At 40.7% G+C, this 24,918-nt stretch overlaps 1 protein-coding gene across 1 annotated transcript in view; it reads right to left on the reverse strand.

Annotated features, from left to right (window-relative positions):
• The window catches only part of TMEM170B (transmembrane protein 170B), a 43,708-nt gene extending 32,024 nt beyond the window's left edge, over positions 1-11,684 (reverse strand). The window contains exon 1 of the mRNA XM_037519223.2: positions 11,527-11,684. Coding sequence (XP_037375120.1) covers positions 11,527-11,623 — 97 coding nt within the window. The 5' untranslated portion in view covers positions 11,624-11,684. The remainder of the gene's footprint in view (positions 1-11,526) is intronic.
• Positions 11,685-24,918: the final 13,234 nt, after the last annotated feature.

Raw genomic sequence — 24,918 nt, forward strand, 5'->3', positions numbered from 1 at the left:
CCATTATATGTTTAAATTATCTGTTATCTCAAGCTTTTTTTAATTCCAGCACACCTGAAGTTTGGAAATCACTCTCCTTTAATGACTTCTCATTTTGAGGACATGTCCCACATGGCGGCTTATTCAATATTCAGGGAGACAATACATTTATAATTTGAAAAAGTTTTCTATTTTAATGGTCAGCAGAGTAGGGCCGATGAACTTTATCTGGCCTACCACCTGTTTCTGTACAGTCTGTGAGCTCAGAATGGTCTTAACATTTTGAAATGGCTGAAAAACAGCAAAACAGTATTTCATGACATGTAAAAATTATATGGGCTCAAATTTCAGTGTCCATAAAATTTAATAGGAACAATCATATTTGTTCATCTATAGCTACTTTCATGCTCCATTTTTACAGCTGAGTGATTATGATAGAAACCACACAGCCCACAAAACCAAAAACACTCACTGCAGTTACTCCATGTTGAGTGTACTGAGCATTGGCCCTTTACAGAAAAAGCCTGCTGACTCCAGGTCTACAAGATTTTCATACATGTCCAGGGGGCCCTGTGTTGTGCCTCACTGAAAATTACAGTTGCAATACTTTCATATATTATCAACAATTAACACTTTGTGTGTTTAATTAAAGACACTTCAATGGCATCTGTTCCGTTATCTCAGGTTCTTCAGAACACAATATGCAGCTGACACTGTTCGGTACATAACTCTGAACAAGGGGGATGAATGTCAAAAAGATCCCAAGAGAATTCATTGCAATGGCTGAATTAAAAAAAAATAAATAAACAGGATTTAATCAAATGATAAACATTGAAAATGGAATGAGGGGAAAGGTTTACATTAAGCTAATAATTCTCATCCTCAGCTGTATGGTGTTTGAGTCACTTAAGAGAAACTAAAAGAAACACCAACCCCTGAAATTCTGATTTAACTGGGTGTCAGAAATAAAGTTTCCCATTCACCCACAGCCAAAAATGAAAAACAACTGCTCTAAGACATAACTATCAAACATAGAATTATGCATAATGGAAAATGAAATTTTAAGAACTTTGGCCTCTGATTCGGCTAAAGCTAAGAAAAATGGAGAGACAAAGATGAGAAACACAAAGATGAGGATTTAGTTATAGAAGTCTGAGTAGCTCTTGGGTGAAATGAGAGATATTGTTTATAAATTCCAAAGACGTGGACTTTATCATGAAGGTTGAAATCAAAAGGAGTCAATGAGACATTAAATAAGGAAATGATTCAATAAAATTCACCTTTTTAAAGATTGATTACCCTGGTTGATATGGGAAAGTTGAGTTTGAAAAGAGTTGAGAGACTGTCAGAGTAAAGTAAAATGAAGCCCTGGATTTAGGCACAGGCCTTAGGTTAGAAGAGTTTGAGAAATATTTACCATGTGCTGATGGCCTGGATAAGGCAGTTAAGAGACATATGAGGTCTGGCCTGCCTCAGACTTCTAACGCAGGCTGATGAACAGATAACAATGTGATAGGTTTGAAAGCATGAATAGTATGTTTAGTATATCTGCAAAATTGTTCAAATGTTGGTGACAAGCAAGGAATAAAGAACCATAAATAATCTAGTACCTCAAGCTTTTTTTAATTCCAGCACACCTGAGTGTAGAAATTACTCTCCTTTAGTGACTTCTCATTTTGGGGACATGTCCCACATGGGTGCTTATTAGACACTTATATTATTATTAGACACTTACAGCCCATGTTAGAAAAAAAAGTAAACCTCAAGTCTGTAATACCTCCAATTTTTTTCCTTAATTCATGATTGATTTTATCAAATTTAAAACCTATGATTACTAAAATAATTATCATTAGATTTAAATTTTTGTAATAAGATATGATATAAGGAAGCTGTAAAGAAAGTTCAACTCTCCTCCTAACAATGAGGAAAAATATAAAATACAAAATCACAACTTTTCTTTAGCCCATCTGTGAGGTGAGGTTACAAGGCAACAAAGTAACCTGAAATGCAAAGATTTCAAGGAATGGGGAATTTTAGCAGAGGAATGTAAACTCCAAGAAAAATTCAAGTGGAAATGCTAGAAATTGAAACAACAAAATAAACAAAAAAAAAATCAGAGACAAAGAATTTCTTTAATGGAGAGTTAAGCTAAGAATCAGTGAATTTAAATATGGACCAACAGAAATGACTCAAACTAAAACACAAGAGATGAAAGAGTGGGGAAAGGGAGGAGGAAAAAAATGAGGTACCGTCTAACAGCTACAAAACACAATTTCAAATGGTTTAATCTCAAACAGTAACTGGAGTCCCAGAAGTAACAGAATGGAATAAAAAATACTTGGAAGTGGCTTAAAATTTTTCTAAAAATAATGAAATATATCAAACCACAAATCTAGATGCTCAGAGAATTCAACAAGATAAAGCTCCCCCTCAAAAGAAACGTAGTAAAACAAAAATAATTTATACCAGATACATCATGGTGAAATGACTGAAAATGAAAGATACAAGGAAATTACTGAAGGTAGTTAAAAGGAAAAAAGACATTATTTCATACAGAACAACAAAGGTGAAAAATACAGCAAACTTTTTATCAGAAATTATCAAACTGGAAGATATAGATTAACATTTTAAAGACTGAAAGGGAAGAAACCACAAAGTAAGAAATGTATATTCAGGAGAAATATCCTTCACAAATGAGGGTGAAATAAAGACTTTTTTCAGAAAAATACTGAGTCGTTCACTGTCAGTCAACCTGTACAAGAAGACATATCAAAAGGAAGCTCTTCAAAAAGGAGATGGACTAGTATTTGGAAACATAACTCTAAATAAAGAAATGAGCAACAAAGAAGGTAAAATGATGGCAAATATGAGACTGTTTTTCTTGGTTTTAATTACTCTAATATTTTAACCGTATTTAACAATAAATTTCTGTATTTCTCCACTTGAAACCTCATTTAGCACAGAAGTTAAAACTATTATAGTTATTTAAACAGTTGTCTGCTGCGTCTTCTTAAAAGAGTAAAAACACTAGTTTTTAAATTTATTGTGACACATTCAAGAACAGCTTTAATATATTGCCTCTCTTAAAGCTTATGGCAGTACTATTTATTAGCCACTTAAACTAAATTACCCTTTTGCTAACTAATTACATAATTTCAAACTGTAAATAACAGTACTCATCATTGAACAGTTAAAAAAAATCTCAGAAAAACAAGGTTTTAATTTGAAACAATCAGAATAGCACTTCCCTCAAAATAATCAGATTAAGGTTATTTAAATAGTTCAAAAATGTTCTATATTTAAGCCACAGCACTATCTTTCTAAAAGGCGTGATTTAATTTGCTCTTCCTCTTAACTGATTAGCTACTCAGTTATAAAATATTAAAGGTCTGAACCTGAATCTATTATCAAATTATAAAAAAGTTACACAGTAGTTCTGTTACTTGTATGCCCCAAGCATCTCAGATTATACCAGAAAGTAGTTAACAACATGTTTGCTTGATTCAGACACTGACTTATTTTCTTAGGAATTGATAAAATGTTTTTGCATATCACAATACAATATTCCCAAAGGATATTTACACTAACTATCAAAAGATGAATTTTTTCTATCAATGAGTGTAACTTACAATGACACTTTCAAGATAACAAATGCCTAAAATCGTATCCAAATAAGAGACCAAATGAAAGACAGATCAGAAAATAAAAGCACAACCAGGATGCCAGTAATGCACACGCTTAGTCTGAGCAGTCAGTGCCTTCCGTATTACTGGCAGTGATCCACAGGAAGCAGTTATGCTGCACTAGCATGAAAACAGATGAATTCAGAAGTGAAAGAGATCTCCATATATTAATCCAATTCCCTAAACAAGTTTTAAGAGGTCCTAATTCTAAGAGCTATTAAAAAGTGTTCAAAGAACATTTTCTTTGTGGACACCTCACCCTACAAATTAGCATATTAAAGGTCTAAAGAAGCCCTACTTACAGTTTCTTAATTTTAATGAAACAAGTTTATACAAGCAGTCATTTTTTTCAACTTGACAGTAAGATATCTGAACTTTTTTTCTTAATTCATTACTTTCTAGATGAGCTTTCCCTTAGCATCATTATAAAACCCGTTGGCACGAGATTATATTATGAATGGGTAAATGAGGCCTGGGAAATAAGAGGCTCGTCCATAGTACAGAAGTTAATTAGCAGATAAGAAACTCAGTTTCTTGATTCATAAATTCAAGGATTCTACTACTGCTTCCTAGTCTCTTCGCAAACAGAAATCTATGTTATCCAGGGAGGACAATTCCAACAATTGTCATTATGTAAATATTTACATAAACATTGCTAATGTTTAATTCTCTTATATACTGTTTTAATATTATAGACCCTCTATAAATTTTAAAACAGCATCATTTACCAGGAATTATTCTCTATAACTAATAGTTATTTTTACAAGATAAATTCTAATACAAGAGGAGTGAATGTTTTAATGAAAACCAGTTTCACATTATTGACAAAAACATCTTTGCTAGATATTAGGTATCCAAGGATACCTTATGGACATTGCTGATATTTTCATCTTTGTTTATCAGTGTTTACCACAGAGACATGACTTATGATTAAGAAATAGTCACCAAGATTTACTCTTGAAAACCCTAGCCACTGCTGTTTAGTATAATTCTTCTATGAATCAAGATGGTAACTGCCTGTTTCTAACCATTGTTTCTCTTACAGATACTTCATCCCCTCATCATGTTGCCCCTAGTCTTCCTTGTAAGGGCCTCGTTCCCTTCTCCCCATACTGCCCTTTAGGTTTGAGGTAGCTAGTTTCTAGGAGGCAACCCAACAGTCCCACAGGAAGCAGTTATGCTGCACTAGCATGAAAACAGATGAATTCAGAAGTGAAAGAGATCTCCATATATTAATCCAATTCCCTAAACAAGTTTTAAGAGGTCCTAATTCTAAGAGCTATTAAAAAGTGTTCAAAGAACATTTTCTTTGTGGACACCTCACCCTACAAATTAGCATATTAAAGGTCTAAAGAAGCCCTACTTACAGTTTCTTAATTTTAATGAAACAAGTTTATACAAGCAGTAATTTTTTTCAACTTGACAGTTTGTAGTTTCCTCCAATAATTGACAAGAGTTGGTCTGTGTGGCCAACAGCTCCAGAAGTGATGCATCTTTTCTAAGATCGCTTCTGTGTTCCTCTAGCTCTCTCTCTGGCTATGGGTAAAGCCACACTGTGAGCAGCCCCATGGAATGGCCCACACATCTAGGATTAGTGTCTCCCACCAAAAGATACATGAATGCACTTGGAGTCAGCAGAATCCCAGTTCAGAGAATCCCAGTTTGCAGAGACTGCAGCATTGGCTGACAGCTTAACTGTTAATACTGTAGGACCCCGAGTCAGAACGAGCAATAACATTCCCAAATCCCTAACTATCAGAAACCATGAAAAAAATTAATGTGTCTCATTTTAAGCTGCTGAATTTGGGAATAATTTATCTGGCAATAAATAACTAGTCAAAGAGCTGCAAGTTAATACTCACTAGAACATGCTTTTGAAAACAGTCATCATGTGTTGTCTTTGTATCTTCGTGTCCATTATAATTACTCAAATATTTGCTGAATTGGACTGATGATTTTTAAGTTCTCACTTACACTTTGTAAGTAGGACAAGTTATTGTCTATGACTGTTCCTTTCCCTTCAAAAACTGTTAGTGACCGTAAATGGAATTAATAATCATCCCTAACACTCATGGGATTATTGTGAGGTTCAAATAAAATAAAACATGTAATATTCTTAGAACAATGCCTAGCACACTAAAAAGTGTTAAATTGCCATTAATTACTAAAAGCAAAATTTCTAAAAAAGTAAACTGATGCTCTTTCCTTAGTATTGAAATCCTGAATATGAATTTCTTTATTGTAAGAATTATTTTAATTTTTTTTTATAGAGGCATGATTTTTATTTATTTATTCGTTTGTTTGTTTTGTTTATACATGCACTGGGTACAGTCAGAAGCGCGGGAGGGTGAGAGAATTCACCAGAGCCAGAGCTGGGAGCAGAGCAGGCAGAAGGACTGAAGTACACTGCCAAGGGGAGCAGCGGGCGGCAGGAGAGGTCTGGGCGCCATGTGGGACCCTCCTCCGGTGGCCGGGGAGCAGCCGGGGATCGAACCGGCGCCGCAGAGGCTGCGGGCAGCTTCGCAACCCAACGCTCAACCGCTGCGCCACCATGGAGGCCCTATTGTAAGAATTATTTATAAGCCATGTCAGGATTATGAAAATTTAGAAAATTAACTACTTTTTTAAAACTAATTTCAAACACATCACATATCAAATAAGAGGCAACACTTGAATCTTATAGCTCTAGCAATCCACATTCTTCAAAGCTATTTTAATTTTCTAATTATACTCAAAAAGTACACATATGCTCCTAGATTATATTCCAAAATGGACATTAAAGAACACAAGCAATTGGACAGGTGAAAGTTTGTTTCTACCTATTTGCGTAAGGTTTAGTGAAAAATCTTTTTCTTTAAAAGTTTAATCTACTTAAAGTAACTGGAATTTGATGGTCTAATGAGAACTCTTTCAAATGTGTTACTACTGTCACTGCTTATTCTGTAATTTATTTTAATTTATAAAACAGTTATTAAAAAATAAGTAGCACATCTCAGTTTGTGATTACAAACTTACTAAAATAAAAGCTTACACAGCCACTTCGAATATAGGAAGCTGCATATAAAATGTTTTGCACAGTACCTGCCATTCAGGGAGTACTCAATAAATAAGGCCATTATTAGAAATCCTCACCTGATACTAAAGTAAATTCAACATGCTCCATACTCTGGCTCCCTTCTTATATCTGACATTCTTCATTCCAATTTCCTTCCCTGGCCCCAATTCCTCCTTCCCATCCTTTCCTTCCACTTCCTCTTCTGTTTAGGTTTCCATTCTACAGGAAAAAATATCCTTAGTTATTCTGACTCTTTATGAACAGCTTACCTTCCTGACCCTTCCTTTCAATCACTAATGCAGAACTAAGACTTAACTGGAAATTGCTTTGAGTTTAAAAAATGTCATCTGGACCGTGAACCTGGTATTGCTATAGGATAAGAATATACAATTCAAATATAATGAGATGGCAGCTAAAAAAGTAAAAATCTTACAGTGATAATTCTGATTTTTGAAATATTACAGTAGTTCCATTCTCAACAAGATATACATGTAAGCCTCCCTAAAAGCAAACTCCTATAAATCATTACAGTACTTATTAACTGGCCCTGCAACAGAAAAGAATAAGGAATTTTTCACATATACTTCAGAAAAAGTAAATTTTAAGGCCTGAAAAGTAGCATATTGTCTTCTGGGCTACATTTACAAAACCTAAATATTGTGAGTGGACATTTCAAATAACTTTCTCTGTCTAGACTCACAGCCTGTACCAGAGCATCGAATAGGCTAAGAAGAACCTAAACTAATAGGAAATAAGAATATACGGTGTAACATTAAGTGAAGCATACAACTTAGGAGCACTGCTAAAAGCTAACAGTCATACCAGTGTGAGGTGTAAACAATCCTATATAGATATAGTAAATAACATTTTCCTTTTATTTTTGCTGACAATCAATATCAGCACTAAAGTTTCTTAGAAACTGTAAAGTGAAAAGGGGAATTACAATAGTGTATTCATATCATAAAAATAGACACATATATATATTTCATACACACACCTATCTGACCTTCATTGCAGCCTGAAGTCTCAGTTTGCCAAAGTTAATTGCCAATAGAAAGAGGAGAGCACCTGCTCCCACATTTGCTGCTAATTCTGCAAGAGATGAGCGTGAAGTCACCCTTTGCCTCTTTTCCCAGGGACCAATTATCCCTTCCCCAACACCATGCCTGCTCTGTGTTTATCCAGGGGTCTAGGGATCCTGCCTTTTCTAAGTAAGAAATTCTTCTCTATACTCTTGGCAACCAAATTTGGGTCAGAACACAAAACTGGGAGCCTGAAGTAGTTGAAGCAAATAGAAGCAAAGCGAAAGAATAGTTACTTGTAGTATTTTTTAAACTTTGTTACCCATAAAACTGATATATACTGACTCTAATTGTAGATGGGGCTAGGAGAACATATTCATAAGGGGAAAAAATTGAGAAAGAAAAAAAGCCCTTTATCTTTCTACTTTAGTAAAACAGAAGCAGCATATCACCTACACACAATGAACAATTTAGGAATCCTGTGAATTACATACTTTGGAAAGTGAGAGAGAAGTTTGGGGATTGTTAATAAGTGACAGAGGTGGGGTCTCCAGATATTAATCTACTCTATATGAAATCCCCATACTAAGGTCTTCTAGGAAGGAGGAAAAATAAAGAGCAGACCAAACTAGATATATCATAAATACATCACATAACTTTTACTTGGCAAAGGCAATTTAAAATTTTATAAAGCATTATTATTCAATAGCATCTTGTATTCTCCACTATCTTTTATTTGCTGGACAAATATTAATGTCATTCACATGGTCTTGGGCTCAGTGGAGCAAATACTTAGCAGGTTAATCTTAAGCATTTTAAGATTTATCATCTACCAGACCAACTGAGTTAAGAAGTTATTGGGGGGGGGGGAGGCCGTGGAAAAGACACAGAACTGATAGTCAGGGAAGGTTACTTCTAGTTTTATCTTTGTCCTTATCACTATATGACCCAAGCCATATCACTTCAATTATGTATTTCCATATTTCTAGAATGGAGTCAAACTACATGACTTCTACCTCTAAAATGTTAATCAAGTCTTAATTTCTAGTTCTCCCCACTTTTAAAAAATGTAAGGCGGGTCTGTAAGATAAAAAGGTCAATATAAAAATGTTCCTGCTTCACCCACAGGATAAGACACAAAGAGAAGAAAAAAATCTTAAGTTTGTATGAAAGAAAATGAAAGATGACAGTGCATTACCCTTTTGTTTTTTAATTAACTAGAATTCCTATTAGCCAGATTCTGCAACTCCTTCAGAGTCATTTTTATGACCAAGTCAGTCTGATTCTACACTATGGTCCTTTCTATTACTTCTTTCACGTCCAAAAATGCCTTCCGACTTTAGTGTGTTATCACAATCTGAAAAAGGTAGTTTTCACTTATTATCATATTTAATTTTCTCCTTACTTCAATAACATAATCTGTAATGTAAGGATAAATAATAATCTCTTTCAAGACTGTTGAAAATATTAAATAAAATACATGACAGCATGGTAATTAGCATGAAAAAATGAGCATTCAATAAAGCAAAAACAATTCTGTGCTTTAAAGGTAGACAATTATCTGTAAAAGTTAAACAACTCACTCCCTAACAAATAGCATATTCACTCCAACAGATGGAAATGAAAATAACACAACTAAATATTTAAACCAACAACTGCTAAGTATTTTTAACAATTCAACTCAATCAAGATGTATTGATCATCTACTATGTACCAAGTACTATAAAGACAGAGTTCCAAAATTCAATATTAAGAAAATGATCCATCCTCAAACAGCTCACATCTAGAAGAAACAAATAAAGATTATAATGTAACTGAAGCATGTACAAGGAGCAGTAAAAAGATGAAGCAAGTAAGAGGGTAAAGAAGGTGCTAAAGGTCTGGTAAAAGGGAAAAGAGTAGTTCTCCAGGCAAATACTTGGTATTAAGGCTTTAAGCCCAAGTCACTTAATGGTTACATGATTTGGGACAACTTAATTTACCTCTCTGAGATTCTTTGTAAATCTTCTTTAGAAATTATCCTGAAGCTTAGAAATAATATATGGAACATGTTCGACATGTTGCAAGTACTCAACTAACAGCTGTCTTGTTTTAGAACTTGTATTTGTATTCAATAGACAAAATTCTAAATACCACAGTAGGCAGCATCTCTTGGCTAATGAATAAACTACAAAAGGGATCACTAATGTCACCACCTGAAGAGGAACATAATGAACCACATCAGAATGTCACCACCTTTTTGATCCACTTTTTAAAAGAATATGGTTGCTAATATTTGTACACTCACCTCCCAGTGCAGCAGATTTCTAATCTATTTCTTCTCCATTTTCACAATGACAAACAATTTTGCATACTCAAAGTCTTTTAAAAATATTGTTAAATCTTGCCAAGAGGTAAATTACATTTACTCTGTCTCCTAAAGCTAGTATTTGGAAATATTCAATAATGAGTTAAGTAGATCATTGACATATACAAATACACATTCTTGAATCCTTACTTTTCACTGCACTCCAATAAACAATTCATAATAATATGAACTAAAAGAGCAGATAAATACAAGCAAAGTCATAAGATAATCTATCTCTAAATTCAAATGAATCATGGTCTCTTGCAGTTTCTCAACACCAAAAACATTTTCCTAACCTGCAACCACCATCATGTAAGGTCAGTTAAATAACCACAGATTAAAAATGAGGATAACATGAATCAATCCAGAATCTATGTTGATTTTGATAGTTTCCACATTCAAGGAAAGGGATATCTTTAAAGTCATCCTTATGGTATGTAATTTCATCCATTTTTTCATTATGAATATCTGAATTCCATAACATGCCAGCTTTTATATAAGATACACAGATACGTAGCTATACTGTATATACACACACATATGTGTGTCCTGTCAAGACAGGTTGTATTTATAAAATACGTTCTTAACCAACTTGACATAATGCATTTTGAAATACTAACATTCTGTTACATCATGAGTAAGCGCCAAAGTTTTTTTCTCTTCAGAAACAGGTAATAAGGAGTCACCAAATTGCAACTGAATCTTTTGTAACCACTACCCTTTTCAGAACTCCGAAGCATTTCCAATTAACGAGGAGTTTTTCACAAAGCAAACAGACTCTATAAAAACATGAGTACTACTGCTCACTTTTACAACTAGAAATTGCTATTAATTATTATAATGTAGTTAAGTCCACTCCCCTTCGGATAGCCTTGGAGAATAAAAGGAAATACACAAAAATATCAAATGACAGAGAAGCGGCCGCCTGAGGCCAGAGAGACATCACGAAATGGGAGAGGGAAAAGCTATAGCGGTTACAGCTAAAATGCTCAAGAATGCACTAGACCTTGACCCAGCCCCAACCACTATAATCGATTAATTAGTTTCTATAGTGAGAAAAATTAACAGTTGACAAATAGGTAATTAGGAGCAGAGAGTTTAAGTCTTGCATTCCTTTGCGATTCGCCAGAGAGCAGAAAAGCTAAACCAGGAAAAAAAATAAAATAGCCCTAAACAGCGAGCGGCGCGCGGGAGCGTGGGGCTACGGCAGGCTGCGCTCTGCTCACCGACCCGACCCGGGGCGCACTACAGCGCGGGGCCGGGCAGGGGGCGCGGGGCGCGGACACCCCCTGGACCCCCGCGCCCCGGAGCGCAGGCGCCGAGGATGCGCTTCACACCCTCCGGGCCGGGCCCCGCCGCCAGCTCCCCGGGCGCGCTGCCTCCGCGGGGGGAGGCCAGGGCGGCTCCGCACCCCCTCCCCACGCCGGGCGCAGCAATTACCCGTGAGGTTCCTCAGCACCGTCCCGTGGGCCCAGAGGCTCAGAACCTGCTGCACGGACAGGTTGATCATGGAGTGGTCGCCTCCCTCCGCCTTCATCTTCCCCGGGGGGCGCCCGCCGCCCTCTCCTCGGGCGCCAGGCGGCGGCGGCTGAGGTGCTCCGGGGGCGGCGGCGGGTGCGCGGCTCCTCCAAGCCGCCGCCGCCGGGGGAGGCTGCGGGGCGCCCGACTGGGCGCTGCTGTCGCCGCCGACGGGCCTCCGGGGGGGCCGCTCAGCGCGTCTCCCAGGCAGCCCCCTCCCCGCCGGGGAGACATTGAGGACGGCGGGGGGGAGGGGCCGGGCGCTCTCCCCGCGCGGCCCCGAGCGCGGACTCAGGGCGAGGAGGCCGCGAGCTCCCTCAGGGGCAGCGCCGCGCCTCGGGCGCCCGGCACGCGAGGAGGCCCAGGTCACGCCGGGAGGTGCCAGCAGGTGCAGGCCCCGGCGGGGCCCAGCGCATCACCGCAGGAGGACGAGGGCACCCGGGACCGGGAAGAGGCTGCGGCGCCGGCCGCGGCGGCACCTGCCGCCAGCCTGTCCGCCCTGACGGCCGCCGACACTCGAGGAACCGCCCCCTCCGCCCGCGGCCGCCGGCGGGCCGCCAGAGCGCGTGCGCAGAGGCCCCACCTCCGCTGCCCGCCCCGGAGTTGCTGCGCATGTTCACTCTCCCCTTCCCGACAGCCGTTTGGACCCCACAGCCCTCCTCCCTCGCCAGCTGCCCGGCGCTAGAGCTGGTGTGGCCGACGGCGCAGAGCGTCAGCCCCGCAGTGGGCGGAGGAAAGCGTGGCTACGTCACTAGCGCCACCGCCGGGCTTTGCTGCTGATTGGCTGCTCCTAGGGAACCACGTCCACGCCTTCCCGGTCTGCAGCCGCCAGCCCCCAGTTCCCGTCCCCAGACGCCAGACCGAGGCGCGCCGCGGGAGGTGTGGCGGCTCTGGCGGGAGGGAGGTCGGCGCTGGGGTGCGGGGCTGTCGCTGCGCGCCGTGCCTGAGACCCACAGAGGGGGCGAGGGGCGTTAAGCTGCGTGACAGTTAAACTGCGTGGGAGTGCAAGTTGAGAGCTTTGGCTTCCGACGAAATGCTATTGATAAAGATGTTTGTATGCAACCCTTTTTTTTTTTTTAATTTTAGGCGTTTTAAGTATTTAAACATTATAGTTATATATATAGTTAAACATTATAGTTTTGTTAATTTGAGAGGTTTTTTTTTTTCCCCTGAATCAGGTTACCTGGATAATTCAGTACTTGCAATATATCTTAAAGCTGTTAAAACAGAAATTAACCCGCTTTCTCATTTCCCCAGTCCTTTCTGAAGTAAAAACTTGGGCCCCCTGTGACATTAGGAGACCAAGACCTGGCTCTGGACAGGCGTCCTAATCCTTGATGCCGTCCCAGGTCTATCTCTTTTTTTGTTGTTGTTGCAATATTTTTATCTAAATTGTGATAAAACTGCCCCTCACCCCCATCCTCTTTGCTGGCTGCTTTTCATCATGTTCAACGTTTTCCTGAGGAACTGTCTAAAATCCAACTACCGCAAACAAAACCTTTTAATTTGAAAAATTAAAATTGTTTTGGGCAATAAATACATATACACTAGCCACCCTACCCCACTCTCCACACATGAAACCCCATCCTTTTTCACCTCCTTTGCCATCTGAAAAGAGTTTATGCTGTACCTAAATGAAGACTATCTGGCAAAGCAGAGCAACTGAATTTCTTAGCAACCACTTTACACATTGTGTAGCTACAGAGATGGTGAATAGTTACAGATTTGCATGAAAATTAATTTATAGATATATAATTTAATATATAGTGGATTCAATGTCACAAGACAGTAATGGGAGATTTTTGCATCATTAATAGGCATTGATAAGAACTACTAAAGTAAACTTTATTTTCCTTCTAGAATTTAGAATTAGAGCTGTTAATTTAAGATTAACAGAATATCACACTTAAAAGAGGCTTTAACATTTTTCTAATTCACTTTATTTTGCAGATAGGGAAATTGATTCTGCAGTTAAGTGACTTAACAGTTGACATCACTTCAGAAACCAATTTCTGCATTCCTAGTCTTTTAATTCTTTCTAGCAACTACACTATATTAACTCACTATTAGTTCCATAACTTTTAGATCCTGGATGGGGAGGTGCAGGTCACCTAGTAGTAGAGTAAGAGATTGATCATTATATGTTGGGTGGTATTATTGTCACTACACTCAGTGAAGGACTTAAAGCAAACTCTCTGAGGAGCAGTAAGTTAAACTCTCATCTCTAGAATGTTTAGTTTATTTTACATGGTATCAATTAGTGTTCACATTATTACACACTATTATTTAAAATAATAGCATACAGTGCATAGCACATTATGTTCACTTAATCACTAAATGAATAATTGAATAAACCTCATAGAAAAGTCAGCATTTTTCTTGTTTCACATAAATCTTTTTAAATGGAATCCAAGTGTTGATTTCAGGAAATGAGTAAGACATAGTCATGAAGCCCTTAGTTGATAATGGCTTTCATAACACAACTTTATCCCCTGCTTTTCAGTTCCATTCAATTTTTTTTTTAGCATTTAAAAAATTTATGTGGGACCTCCCTGGTGGCGCAGCGGTTGAGCGTTGGCTTGCGAAGCTGCCCGCAGCATCTGCAGCGCCAGTTCGATCCCCTACTGCTCCCCAGCCACCAGAGGAGGGTCCCACATGGTGCGCAGACCTCTCCTGCCGCCCGCTGCTCCCCTAAGCAGTGTACTTCGGTCCTTCTGGCTACTCTGCTCCCTGCTCTGGCTCTGGTGAATTCTCTCACCCTCCCGTGCTTCTGACTGTACCCAGTGCTTGTATAAATCAATCAATCAATCAATCAATCGTGTATAAATAAATAAATCTTTTTTTTAATTACTTAAATAAATAAATAAAATTTATGTGGGGGCCTCCCTGGTGGCACAAAGAGTTAAGCATCAGCACTATGAAGCAGTCAGTGCCTACTGTGACAGGAGTTCAATCCCCAGCCAGGAAGGTGACCCAGATGGTACAGCAGACTTCTCCTGTCTTGCCCACTGCTCCCCTCAGCAGTGTATTTCAGTGAGTCTGCCTGTTCTGCTCCCCACTCTGTCTCTAATGAATCTTCTCATCCCCTGCACTTCCGGCCTACATCCCAGCTCTTGTATGCATAAATAAATAAATCTTTAAAAAAAATTTTGTTGGAGCTCTACACTCTTCCTGGGAACACTACATATCATAAAAACTGTCCAGGAACTTCCTATGGGGTTCCCTGAGCAGTGGTTCTTGACAATTTTGGCTCAGTAAAATTATTACAAAATTCTGTGAATAATCATGTTTGAAATATGCAAAGACCCACATACAGTCATAAACTTGAATGTGTCTCAGATAGCTAGGAAACTCTGCAATTCTTTTGTAGGGCACAACTTAGGAACTGATTTAGGGTGGCTCGGGATACTTGTTTCCTAGTAACCTGGCACTGAAGCCTTATGTGCTCAAAATGGAAGGAACCATTTAATTTAATGAGTTTTTTTGGTTGTTGTTGTTCTCTCCTATTTGTAATATACTACACTAGGCATTACCTGTACCTTTTGAAAATCAGAAAGATCTCTGATCTCTTGGCTAACTCATTGTATTTCACTTGTGCCACTTTCCTAAAACTTCTATTATGTTGGAAACTTACAGGTATTCTTAAGGAAAATGGACACTTTCCTAATAGCCTAACTGGCTAAACCCAAAACTGAGTTAATGCAAATAAAAGTTGTATAGATTTTTTCCTTGAAGATTTTTTTTCCTTGAAGATTTTCCTGGAAGATTTTGTTAAGGGTTGGTTTAGTAAAATTCCTGCAGAAATTAGGGAACATCCTAAATGAATCCTAGAGTGATTTTCAACCAGGTGCCCTTGAGAGCGAAATAAGCAATAATTTATAAGTTCCTGGTTTATCTCACACACAAGTGAGGAAACACCCAGAAGTTTACAGCATCCTATTAATTGTCTAGAGAGGGCCCAGAAGAAAGCTTTTTAAATCAATTAGAATTTAAAGTGATATTGATCGTTTTGAGGAAAGCATTAACTATGGAGAACATTTTTTTCCATTTTATTATCTTCTTTCCTGCTTGCTATATTACAGTCACATTGCACAAGTAACCTGATTCATCTTACTGCACACTTCAGTAATTCTAAACTCTGAGTGGTAGGGTGGGTTCATTAGATATGTTGTCTGGAAAATATGTTTGAACACTTACCAGCTTTAAAATCAGAATAATAATAGTATCTCTCTTTACAATTTTTGGTGTTCTTTAATATCAATAATCAACACAGAGTTCCTTCTTTATACCAGAGTTGATAGAAAAATAATCAGGCTATGGCTGCTGCACCTGCTCTTCTTGGGTCCCAGTGGGCATATCAGCAGGGCAGAGAGGGTGGCAGGATGGACAGGGCCGACCAGAAGCAAGGAGTCGGGCACACCGAGCAGGCTCCTCCAGCTTCCCACGGCAGACTCCAGGGAGTGATTGCCTCTCTCCCTCTCTGGCCAGTTGGCCCAGCTGGCCCCCAGCCCCCACCCAGAACCCTCCTCCAGGCTGAAGCCCGAAGAGCAAGGCACCAGGGGGCCGGGCAGGTGGACACTCTGAGCCTCAGCACCCCTATTCCCCCCGCGCAGCCAGCAGCGGCACGCCTTCGACTGCTCCTGCCTGTAGATTTCAGCTGGGAGAGACCCTCCTCCCCCCACCTCCCCTCCTCTGCACGTGGCGCGCTCTCCACTCTCCCTGTGCCCTCCTCTCTGTCTTGTCTCCCTGTCTGGTCAGGAACCCGTTTGCAAGTGAAGCAATATCTCCGTGTTTTGTATATATAACTGCTCTTGTAGCCTTTGTTTTTTTGTTATTGTAGAGAAACACAGATTCTTTATACACTTTATAAGATTTTCGCCAAACCCTAGCTCTCGATCTCTTATTCTCCCTGTGGCCCCTGCACTGTTGCCCCTGCCTCATTTCTCTCGCCCGTTACTAAAATGTATAATCCGACTTCCTGTACAGAAAAAAAAAAAAAAAAAGAAAATAAAAGAAAAATAATCAGGCTAAATAGGAAAGTTTTTATTGAACAATGGGAAGCATTATCTGGGTCCACAACCAAGGGGCAGTGCCAAGGGGTGTTCCACCAAGGTCAGGGCATAGGGGGAATTTTACAGAGTCAGGAAGTTGTTTGCACTTACTTCATTTATTCAGAAACTTCTAGATGGATTGACAAGAGTCTTGAGACAAAAGTTCACTGTTTGGGGCCTCCTGTGACAATTAGCAGGTGAGGGGCTAATGTTATAGTTGGTGGGTCTTCACTTGTGTGTTCACAACTGCAAGACAGTACTCGGGCTCAGGATACGATAATGATGAAGTTCCTTAACAAAATATGAAAGAGATAAGTTGGGAGGAAGCAAAGAGTATCAAAGATCACAAAAGGCCAACAGTCTTACCCTAGATAGTGTCTGCAGTGTCTAATAGCCCAAAGAAAAGGCGCTCACTGAGATGGTGCTGTTTACTTGATGAGAGCCTGAACCTGGTAGCACATCACTAAGTGCTGGACCAGGATCCAAAACACAGGAAGTAGTCACCACACAGGTGTTTCTGGTGAGACGGCACCATAGCAATGCAGTAGAAATCCAAAGACCAGACTGGACATAGCGCTGGAGGCAATGGCACCAGTAGGTGTGCTGTTCGAGCCAGAGGGAGGAGCAGCAGTCAGGCATGGTGCCTGAGGATCAGAAGCTGTGGACAACATTTAAGAGATGGCCAGTATAGGTCAGCAGTGCCAGTCAACACTAGTCAGCAGGCAGTGGTGCTAGAGGCACCTATCCCCAGTGTGATGGCTCTTAAAAATGTCAGATACAAACCAGTGGCAGATAGCACTTTTCAAGGTAGTTCCTGATGACCAGTAATATGTACCACATTATTGGTCAGGAGGTAATATTGGAGGAAGGGCCAAAAGCAGGATCAGTGGTCAGGCTGCAGTTTGAAGTGGAGATCAGATATAGAGGTTGGTGGAATTCTACAGAGGTCTACGGGGGTCTCAAAAGTTGATGGAGTTCTGAGTCTTAATGAATCTGTCTGAACCTTCTGATGAATCCCATCTGATGAATGGGCTCAGGCTGGCTGCTGTTCCGGTTTATATCCCTTTCAAGGTCCCCTGCCTTTCAAGCCTGATTGGTTCATTTACAGTTCTAGTTGTTTGGTGCTGGTTGTGCTCAAATCTGATGGGTCCATTTACAATACTAAATGGTCTCAAAAACCTTGAATGATGGGAGCTCAAACCTGATTGGTCTGCTGAGAGCTTGAACTTGATTGATCCACTTTCAATTCTGATGTGGTATTCAAAAGTGAAACCCCAGTCAGCACATCCAGACTCAATTTATGTTGAGGCTGGGTGGTCTTATGTCTGCGGTACACCCTGCAGCAGAGCTGGGACACAGGTCTGAGTGACTAGAGCACAGGCTATCAATCAGAGCCAATCAGGCTAGCCTAATGTGTCATGGGTCTCTTTCCCCATGGCTTGTGCTGGGGCACAAGTTTCACCAGCACCTGGAGCTGTGAGGCTGGCCCATTAGGCTGCGGTACTCTCGCTCTCTCTGAAGCTCCCTCTTGGGTGGATCAGGCAAGTACCACAGCAACTTCTGTCAGAGCCTGCCAGGCTGGCTTGGGAGCCACCACAGGAGGCATGCTGAGCTGAAAGGGCCTCTCTCCCCCAGGCTCACTCCTGGGCCAGCCCTCAAGCCGGATGCTGCGGTGAGCCTCAGCAAAACCAGTCATACTCCATGGAAGCCGCAGCCACAGGGCTCCTGTTTTGTCTTCTGTTTCCTTGGTAGTTCCAAATTGTTGACTCAAACTATCTCAGCCATTTACCCAGAAGTCTCAACATGGCTACAGAGAAAAGAGACAAAATGGAGTCTGTGTGGTTCAGAGTAAGTTCCATACTAGACTTTGTGCCAAGTATTATATATTCATTTATTTTTCAGAAAAATGGTTGAAATTTCACACTAACAGACTAATTTTTTTCAAATATCATACATGCAGCTACACTTCTGCCCAAATCTTGTTTGTACATACATACGTAGTACACACACACACAAATTAAAGCACTGTTGTTTATTTTGTTTGTTTGTTTGTTTTCAAGATTTATTTATTTATACAGACCAGAAGCATGTGAATTCACCAGAGACAGAGCAGGGAGCAGAACAGGCAGAAGGACTGAAGTACACTGCTGAGGGGAGCAGTAGGTGAGACAGGAGAAGTCTGCCTCGCCATGTGGGAATCTCCCTGGCCGGCCAGAATCGGAACTGGCACTGCAGAGGCTGCAGCCAGCTTCAGAGCACTGTGCTCAACCCACTGCGCCATCAGGGAGGCCCCTATTTCTTTGAAGAAGAAAATAAAAGTCAGTTAGGAGAAATACAGGGGAAAAAAGTCATGTATATTGAACCTGATTGGTTCATTTTAGCTCACATCCGATTGGTCCATTCTATGATTCATGTGCCAATTATAAAAGGGAAAACTTGGTACCTACATAGACCTAACCTCAGTGCAGGCTTATGGGCTGTTGGGCTCCAAGGAGCTACAGCTACAACCAGTCTCAGTAGGGCTGGAGGCACTTCAGTGGGGAAAGTGTAACAACATAAAGGCAGGGGACACTGCAACAGCACTGGGCATGGTTCCCAGCTAGAACACCCATGTTGCCCCAGAACTCCATGGGCCTCTCTATCTGTGCCTCCAGCAAGCCGCAGCACTGGAGCTGACCCAGTGGGTCCCCAGGTTCCTCCCTGCACCCCTGAACCAGTGTTGCTGTTTGCCTTCTATATTGGAGCAACCTTGCCACTGCAGCTCCATTGGGGCTAGTGGCTGCTATGACTGCTGGGCTTTGCCAGCAGACTGAACCGCAGGTGGCAGGTGGTAAAATGCCTGTCACTCTCTGCTGCCCACTGCAGCCTGCACTGCCTGTAGCACACTTCTGGGGCTAGAACCCTGAAGGAGGGCATTAGGCCCTTGTGCTCAAATCTGATTAGCTGGGGTGGCCATCAAGTCTGACACGTTGTGGTGGGCCTCCATGTAGCAATTCTGCAGACCTCCTGCTGCTGGGCAGCCTAAGTGCTGTGGAGACATCTATTCCCGGCAGCCAGCATGAACTCTTACTGCTGCCCTTGCAGCCTTACAGACTCCAACACCCAACCCAACCAGCACGGGAGGAGGGACTGCCTGCAGGCAGCATGATCTGCTGGTGGGTGGGAGTCTGCAGCTGCTGCTTTTAGCATGGTGCAACCAGGCTGGAAAATGTCACTCCTGATGCCAGCCACCTTCAGTCACTTCCACTGGCTAGGCCTCTGACTATTCCTGCTGGGGTTGAGGGGATGGAGAGACATCAACAAAAAGCCAGCACATTCTACCACCCAGGTGGCCGGAAGTAGCCAGTTCCACCCCAGTCTATGAGTAGAAATCTGGCTTCAACAGGAAGTATACTGCAAAACAGGATAAATAAACTTCATGCTTTGGCTCTAAGCTTGAAAAGGGAAGTCCAGGGAAGTCAGAAATTATTGGGGAGATAGTGGAGAAGGAGCTCATGTAAACAACGCCATAACATTAGTAAACTTCTGGACTTGACTTACTGCTGAGTTGTGCATACATGGATCTAACCTTAAACAGTATGCAGTAGACTTGGAAAACTGAACTAGGGGCTAGAATATGCATTCTATGGTGTGGTATTTCTTATCCTCCCCCCTTCAATTTCAGATGTTGAAGATCTTATCCCCAATGTGATGGTATTTGAAGATGAAACCTTTGGGAGATAGTTAAGTAATGAGAGCAGAGCCCTCAAGAATTGTATTAGTAGATGTGGTACATATACACCATGGAATATTACTCAGCATTCAAAAAAGATAAACACATGCAATTTGCAGCAACATGGATGGCACTGGAAGGGATCATGCTCAGCAAAATAAGCCAGAAAGAAAAAGAAAAACACCGGATGGTCTCACTCATAGCAGGAATCTAGAAAACTTAAATAAGGGACCAGGAAAATATAAAATATAAAATATAAGAATATAAAATATAAAATATAAGAAAGAAAATATCAAAATCAACAAATAACTATGAACAAGAGACACTCTATGGGGGCTGGGGGCGGGGAAAGGAGGGCTTGGGGTCAAAATAAGGGGGTTGTAATTGTATGGGGAATATAAAAATAAAATTTAAATTTAAAATAAAAAAAAAGAGATTAAGGGAGTAAGTCTTTACTCAAAAGGAGTTATATGGGGACTCTTTGATCATACTCCCCTAAAGCACTGAAAACATTTGTTTTGCAGATTTGTTTTACTCCAGGCAGGCATATACTTAAATCAAATTGAGCACAGGAGGTTTCACAGTCATATTTTGTGTCTAATGTACAGTAAATATTCAATGAATGAAGGATTCATGTTTGGGTCTAGAATAATTTTAAATACAGCTCTCTTCCAGTATTTCCTTGAAAATAAAAATCTCTGAAGTCTGCTAATATTGAGACACTAAGATTATTCTCCATGAGGGGCCTCTTCTGGTGGCGCAGGCAGTTGAGCACAGCACTGTGAAGCTGTCTGCAGCCTCGGCAGCATGGGTTCGATCCCAGCCAGCTGGAGAGAATCCCACAAGGCACGGCAGACCTCTCCTGTCTCACCCCCTGCTCCCCTCAGCAGTGTATTTCAGTCAGTCTGCCTGTTCTGCTCCCTGCTCTGTCTCTGGTGAATCCTCTCACCCTCCCGCGCATCTGGCCTATACCCCAGTTCTTGTATGCATAAATAAATAAATCTTTAAAAAAAAAAAAAGAATAAAAAAAGAATTTTATTAGTATGTGGGCCTCCCTGGTGGCACAGGGGGTTAAGTGCAGCACTATGAAGCAATCAGCAGCCACTGCAACATGAGTTTGATCCCCAGCCAACGAGCTAACCCACAGACCTCTCCTGCCTTGCCCACTGCTCCCTTCAGCAGTGTATTTTCACTCTGCCTGTTCTGCTCCCTGCTCTGTCTCTGGTGAATCCTCTCACCACCACCCCCATACTTCTGGCCTGTACCACAGTTCTTGTATGCAAAAACAAATAAATATTATTTAAAAAAGAATTGGATTAGTGCCCTTATGAGAAGAGACTTGCCACAGATGATCTCCCTCTGACGGGTGAGGATATAGCAAGAGGATAGCTATCTAAAAGGCCCCTCACCAATGTGAATTGATCTTGGACATCCTGGCCTCCAGAACAGTCAGAAATAAATATTTGTTGTTTAAGCACCCAGTCTATGGAATTTGTTATAGCAGGATGGGCTGACTAAAAGAAATCACCACCTAAATACCAGACAGGCTGCCAGCAGTGATAACATGGGGGATAGCTCCAACTAGTGCTGCAAAGCCTTTGACAACATAATCCACAGAAAACTGGTCTGAATTTATAGTTATAACTTAACCACACCGATTTCCGACTTTAAAAAAAAAGTCAATATTCTCCATAAAATTTAAACAAGGTGCAGAGTCTAATCAAAATAGCCAAGTAATCTGAATAGTAATCCAAAATTACTGGAAAACATGTGAATTGGCAGGAAAATTTCAGTTTTCATGGGAGAGACAATCAACAGATGTCAACTCCAGGAGGGCATGGTCTAGTGCAAACACGCACAGGGCTGGTTCACTGTGGATTCAGGCAGACGAGTCACAAGAGTCCCAGAGCCCTCAGTGGATTTTACAGGTTTTAATGCTCTCTCAGGGAACCATGTCATAGGTACACCAGGCAGGAAGGCTGGCATGCAAGGAGGCAGGCATGGGCCAGGCAGGGGGCCCCAGGGAACTGGAGGCTGACAAGCCTCACAGCTCCTGGCAACTTTTTGCTCTCTTTCTCTGACCTCTCTTTGGTGTTCTCTGGCATTCTCAGTCTCCTGTCATCTCGTGGCCTTGCCTCAAATTGGTCCCCCAAACTGAGTGGTGGTTGTAGTGTCTCTGCCCTGTAGTGCTTATACATGCATACCCTGTGCTCCCAGGCCCAGGTGTCCATAACCAAAGGCGTGCATGCCCTGCCCACACCCATTGGCCTGGGCATCCATGCAGGCGGGAGGGCATAAAAGGGCCTGATTATTTCACTTACCCTACATGTGGAATTTGGAATCATCTGAAAACTTTAAAGTAGCCCTTATGAAAATGCTCAAACCAGTAATTGCAGACAATCTCAATGAGAGAATAAAAGATATGAAAAAGATACAAATGAAAATTTTAGAACTGAAAATACGGTAACATTGGTTGGCTGTATGAAAGTGTGCCGCTCCAGTGCAGGATGTTGAGAGTAGGGAGAGCTGCCGTGTTGGGGGCAGAGTATGTGGAGACTCTGTGCTTTCTGCTCACTTTTGATATGAACCTAAAACTGCTATCAAAATAAAGGATATTTAAATATATATCAAAAAATATATAATTAAAATTAAAAGCTCACTGAATGGGCTTGATTATATAAAGCTTATGGTAGATTTATTCACAAGCACAAAAACTGGAAACAACACAGTATCCTTCAATGTGTAAATGGATGAAAAATGCATACAAACCATCCAAATACTACTCGGTAGTAAATAGATAAAAACCTATTGATGCACTCAACAACCTTTAAGCTTTAAGACAAAGCTTAAAGGCGACATGCAGAGGGGAAAAAAAGTCTGTCTCAAAATGCTGCCTGTTTCATGATTCCATTTGTATGACCCCTTCTTCCAGACAAAATGGTAGCAACTGAAAATTGCTCAGTTCTTATATTTTGCAATGAAGGAGCGTGTGACAAAAGATTTAACAGAAGGGAATTGTTTTGGTTGCTCTGTAATTTTATTGTATGTAAATCAGCTGGGGGGAGGGAGGGGCAGGGAAAGGAAGGACTAGAGTCAAAATAAGGGGGGGTGCAATTGTATGGGGAATATAACCAAAATGAAAATGCATACATTGTGCAAAGATGAAAAAAGATGTAAGAATTATATAAAATAAAATATTTAAATTTTATAAATAAATAAATAAATGAAATAAATAAATACCAGCATTAGAATTCATAAACTATATATCAAAAAGCTCTATTTTAGTTAACCTCAATACAGAATTTTAAAAAATTAGTCACATTTTCTTTAATGAGGAGTTCCAGGTATTTCTGCACTACTCAGGAATTAAGTGTGGCTGAGAGTAGCCTGTTTTGTTTTTGGTTTTTTTTGTCTTTACGGTATTTGAAATTTTTGCCTGGATGCCCAAAGACGCATTTGAGAGGTGATAATTTTGTATCAACAATTCCCTAAAACATGTTACAGTGATAAATCTCCTTCATTTCCTCTGAAGGTAGTTTATTAAATCATTCTTTTGAATAATTTCCCCTTGTACTTGGTTTGTTCTCTTCTTCAGAAATAGTAGGTATATATTGGTTTTTTAAAAGATGTATTTATTTATGCATACAAGAACTGGGGTGCAAGCCAGAGGTGCAGGAGGTGAGAGGATTCACCAGGGAGGGTGGGGAACAGAACAGGGAGATCGGCTGAAAAACACTGCTGAGGGGAGCAGCAAGTGATACAGGTCTGCTGCAAAATGTAGGCTGCTCCCTGGCCAGCTGGGGATCAAACTCTTGCTGCAGTGGCTGGCAGTAGCTTGATAGCACTGTCCTCAACCCCTGCGCCACCAGGGAGGCCCTATATTGGATTTTGTCTGTCTTCTTTAGCTATCATTTCTACTTAATACTTTTTGGCTGTATACATCAGTTCAGTTTATTTACACATTAATTAAGGACGGTGATCATGTCCTCATGTCCTTTCCTATGTTTGCAGAAGAGCCCATTATCCTTTATGCCACCCCACTGGCTCTTCAGTGTGGACTTCTCTTATTATGTGCCATGTTTTGCCAGGTAATATGTCCTCTCCTTCTGTTCTCTGGACAACTATTCTTTAAACTCTCATATCTCTGCATCTCTGATATCAGTTTTTTAGAGTTCTATAGTCTTTAGAGTCTATATTACCAGGGCCTGGAAAACCCTGCATTATCTGTTTACCCTTCATTATCTGAACTCTCCACCTTGCCCTCTTTGCCAGCTTCTCAAGACCATCCAGGCTGCCCCAGGTTGTGCTAAAGTGTTGAGGTGATTATTTTGAGGTGAAGAAAATTGAAGTACAGAAGATCCAAGATCTCTTTCCTTTCAAGTTTTATTTCTACATAACCTCACTGGACTGACCAAGAAGTTCCACTAGCCATGTGTGGGCCTCTGTGGGCCACATGTGTGGCCACATGGGCCCATGTGCTTAAGATGTCTTTTCTTTTCTTTTTTTTTTTAAGATTTATTTATTCATGGATACAAGAACCTGGGTACAGGC

Source organism: Talpa occidentalis, unplaced genomic scaffold (assembly GCF_014898055.3).
Source record: "Talpa occidentalis isolate TD23 unplaced genomic scaffold, MPIMG_talOcc4v2.1 talOcc4.2, whole genome shotgun sequence".
Classification (NCBI taxonomy): domain Eukaryota; kingdom Metazoa; phylum Chordata; class Mammalia; order Eulipotyphla; family Talpidae; genus Talpa; species Talpa occidentalis.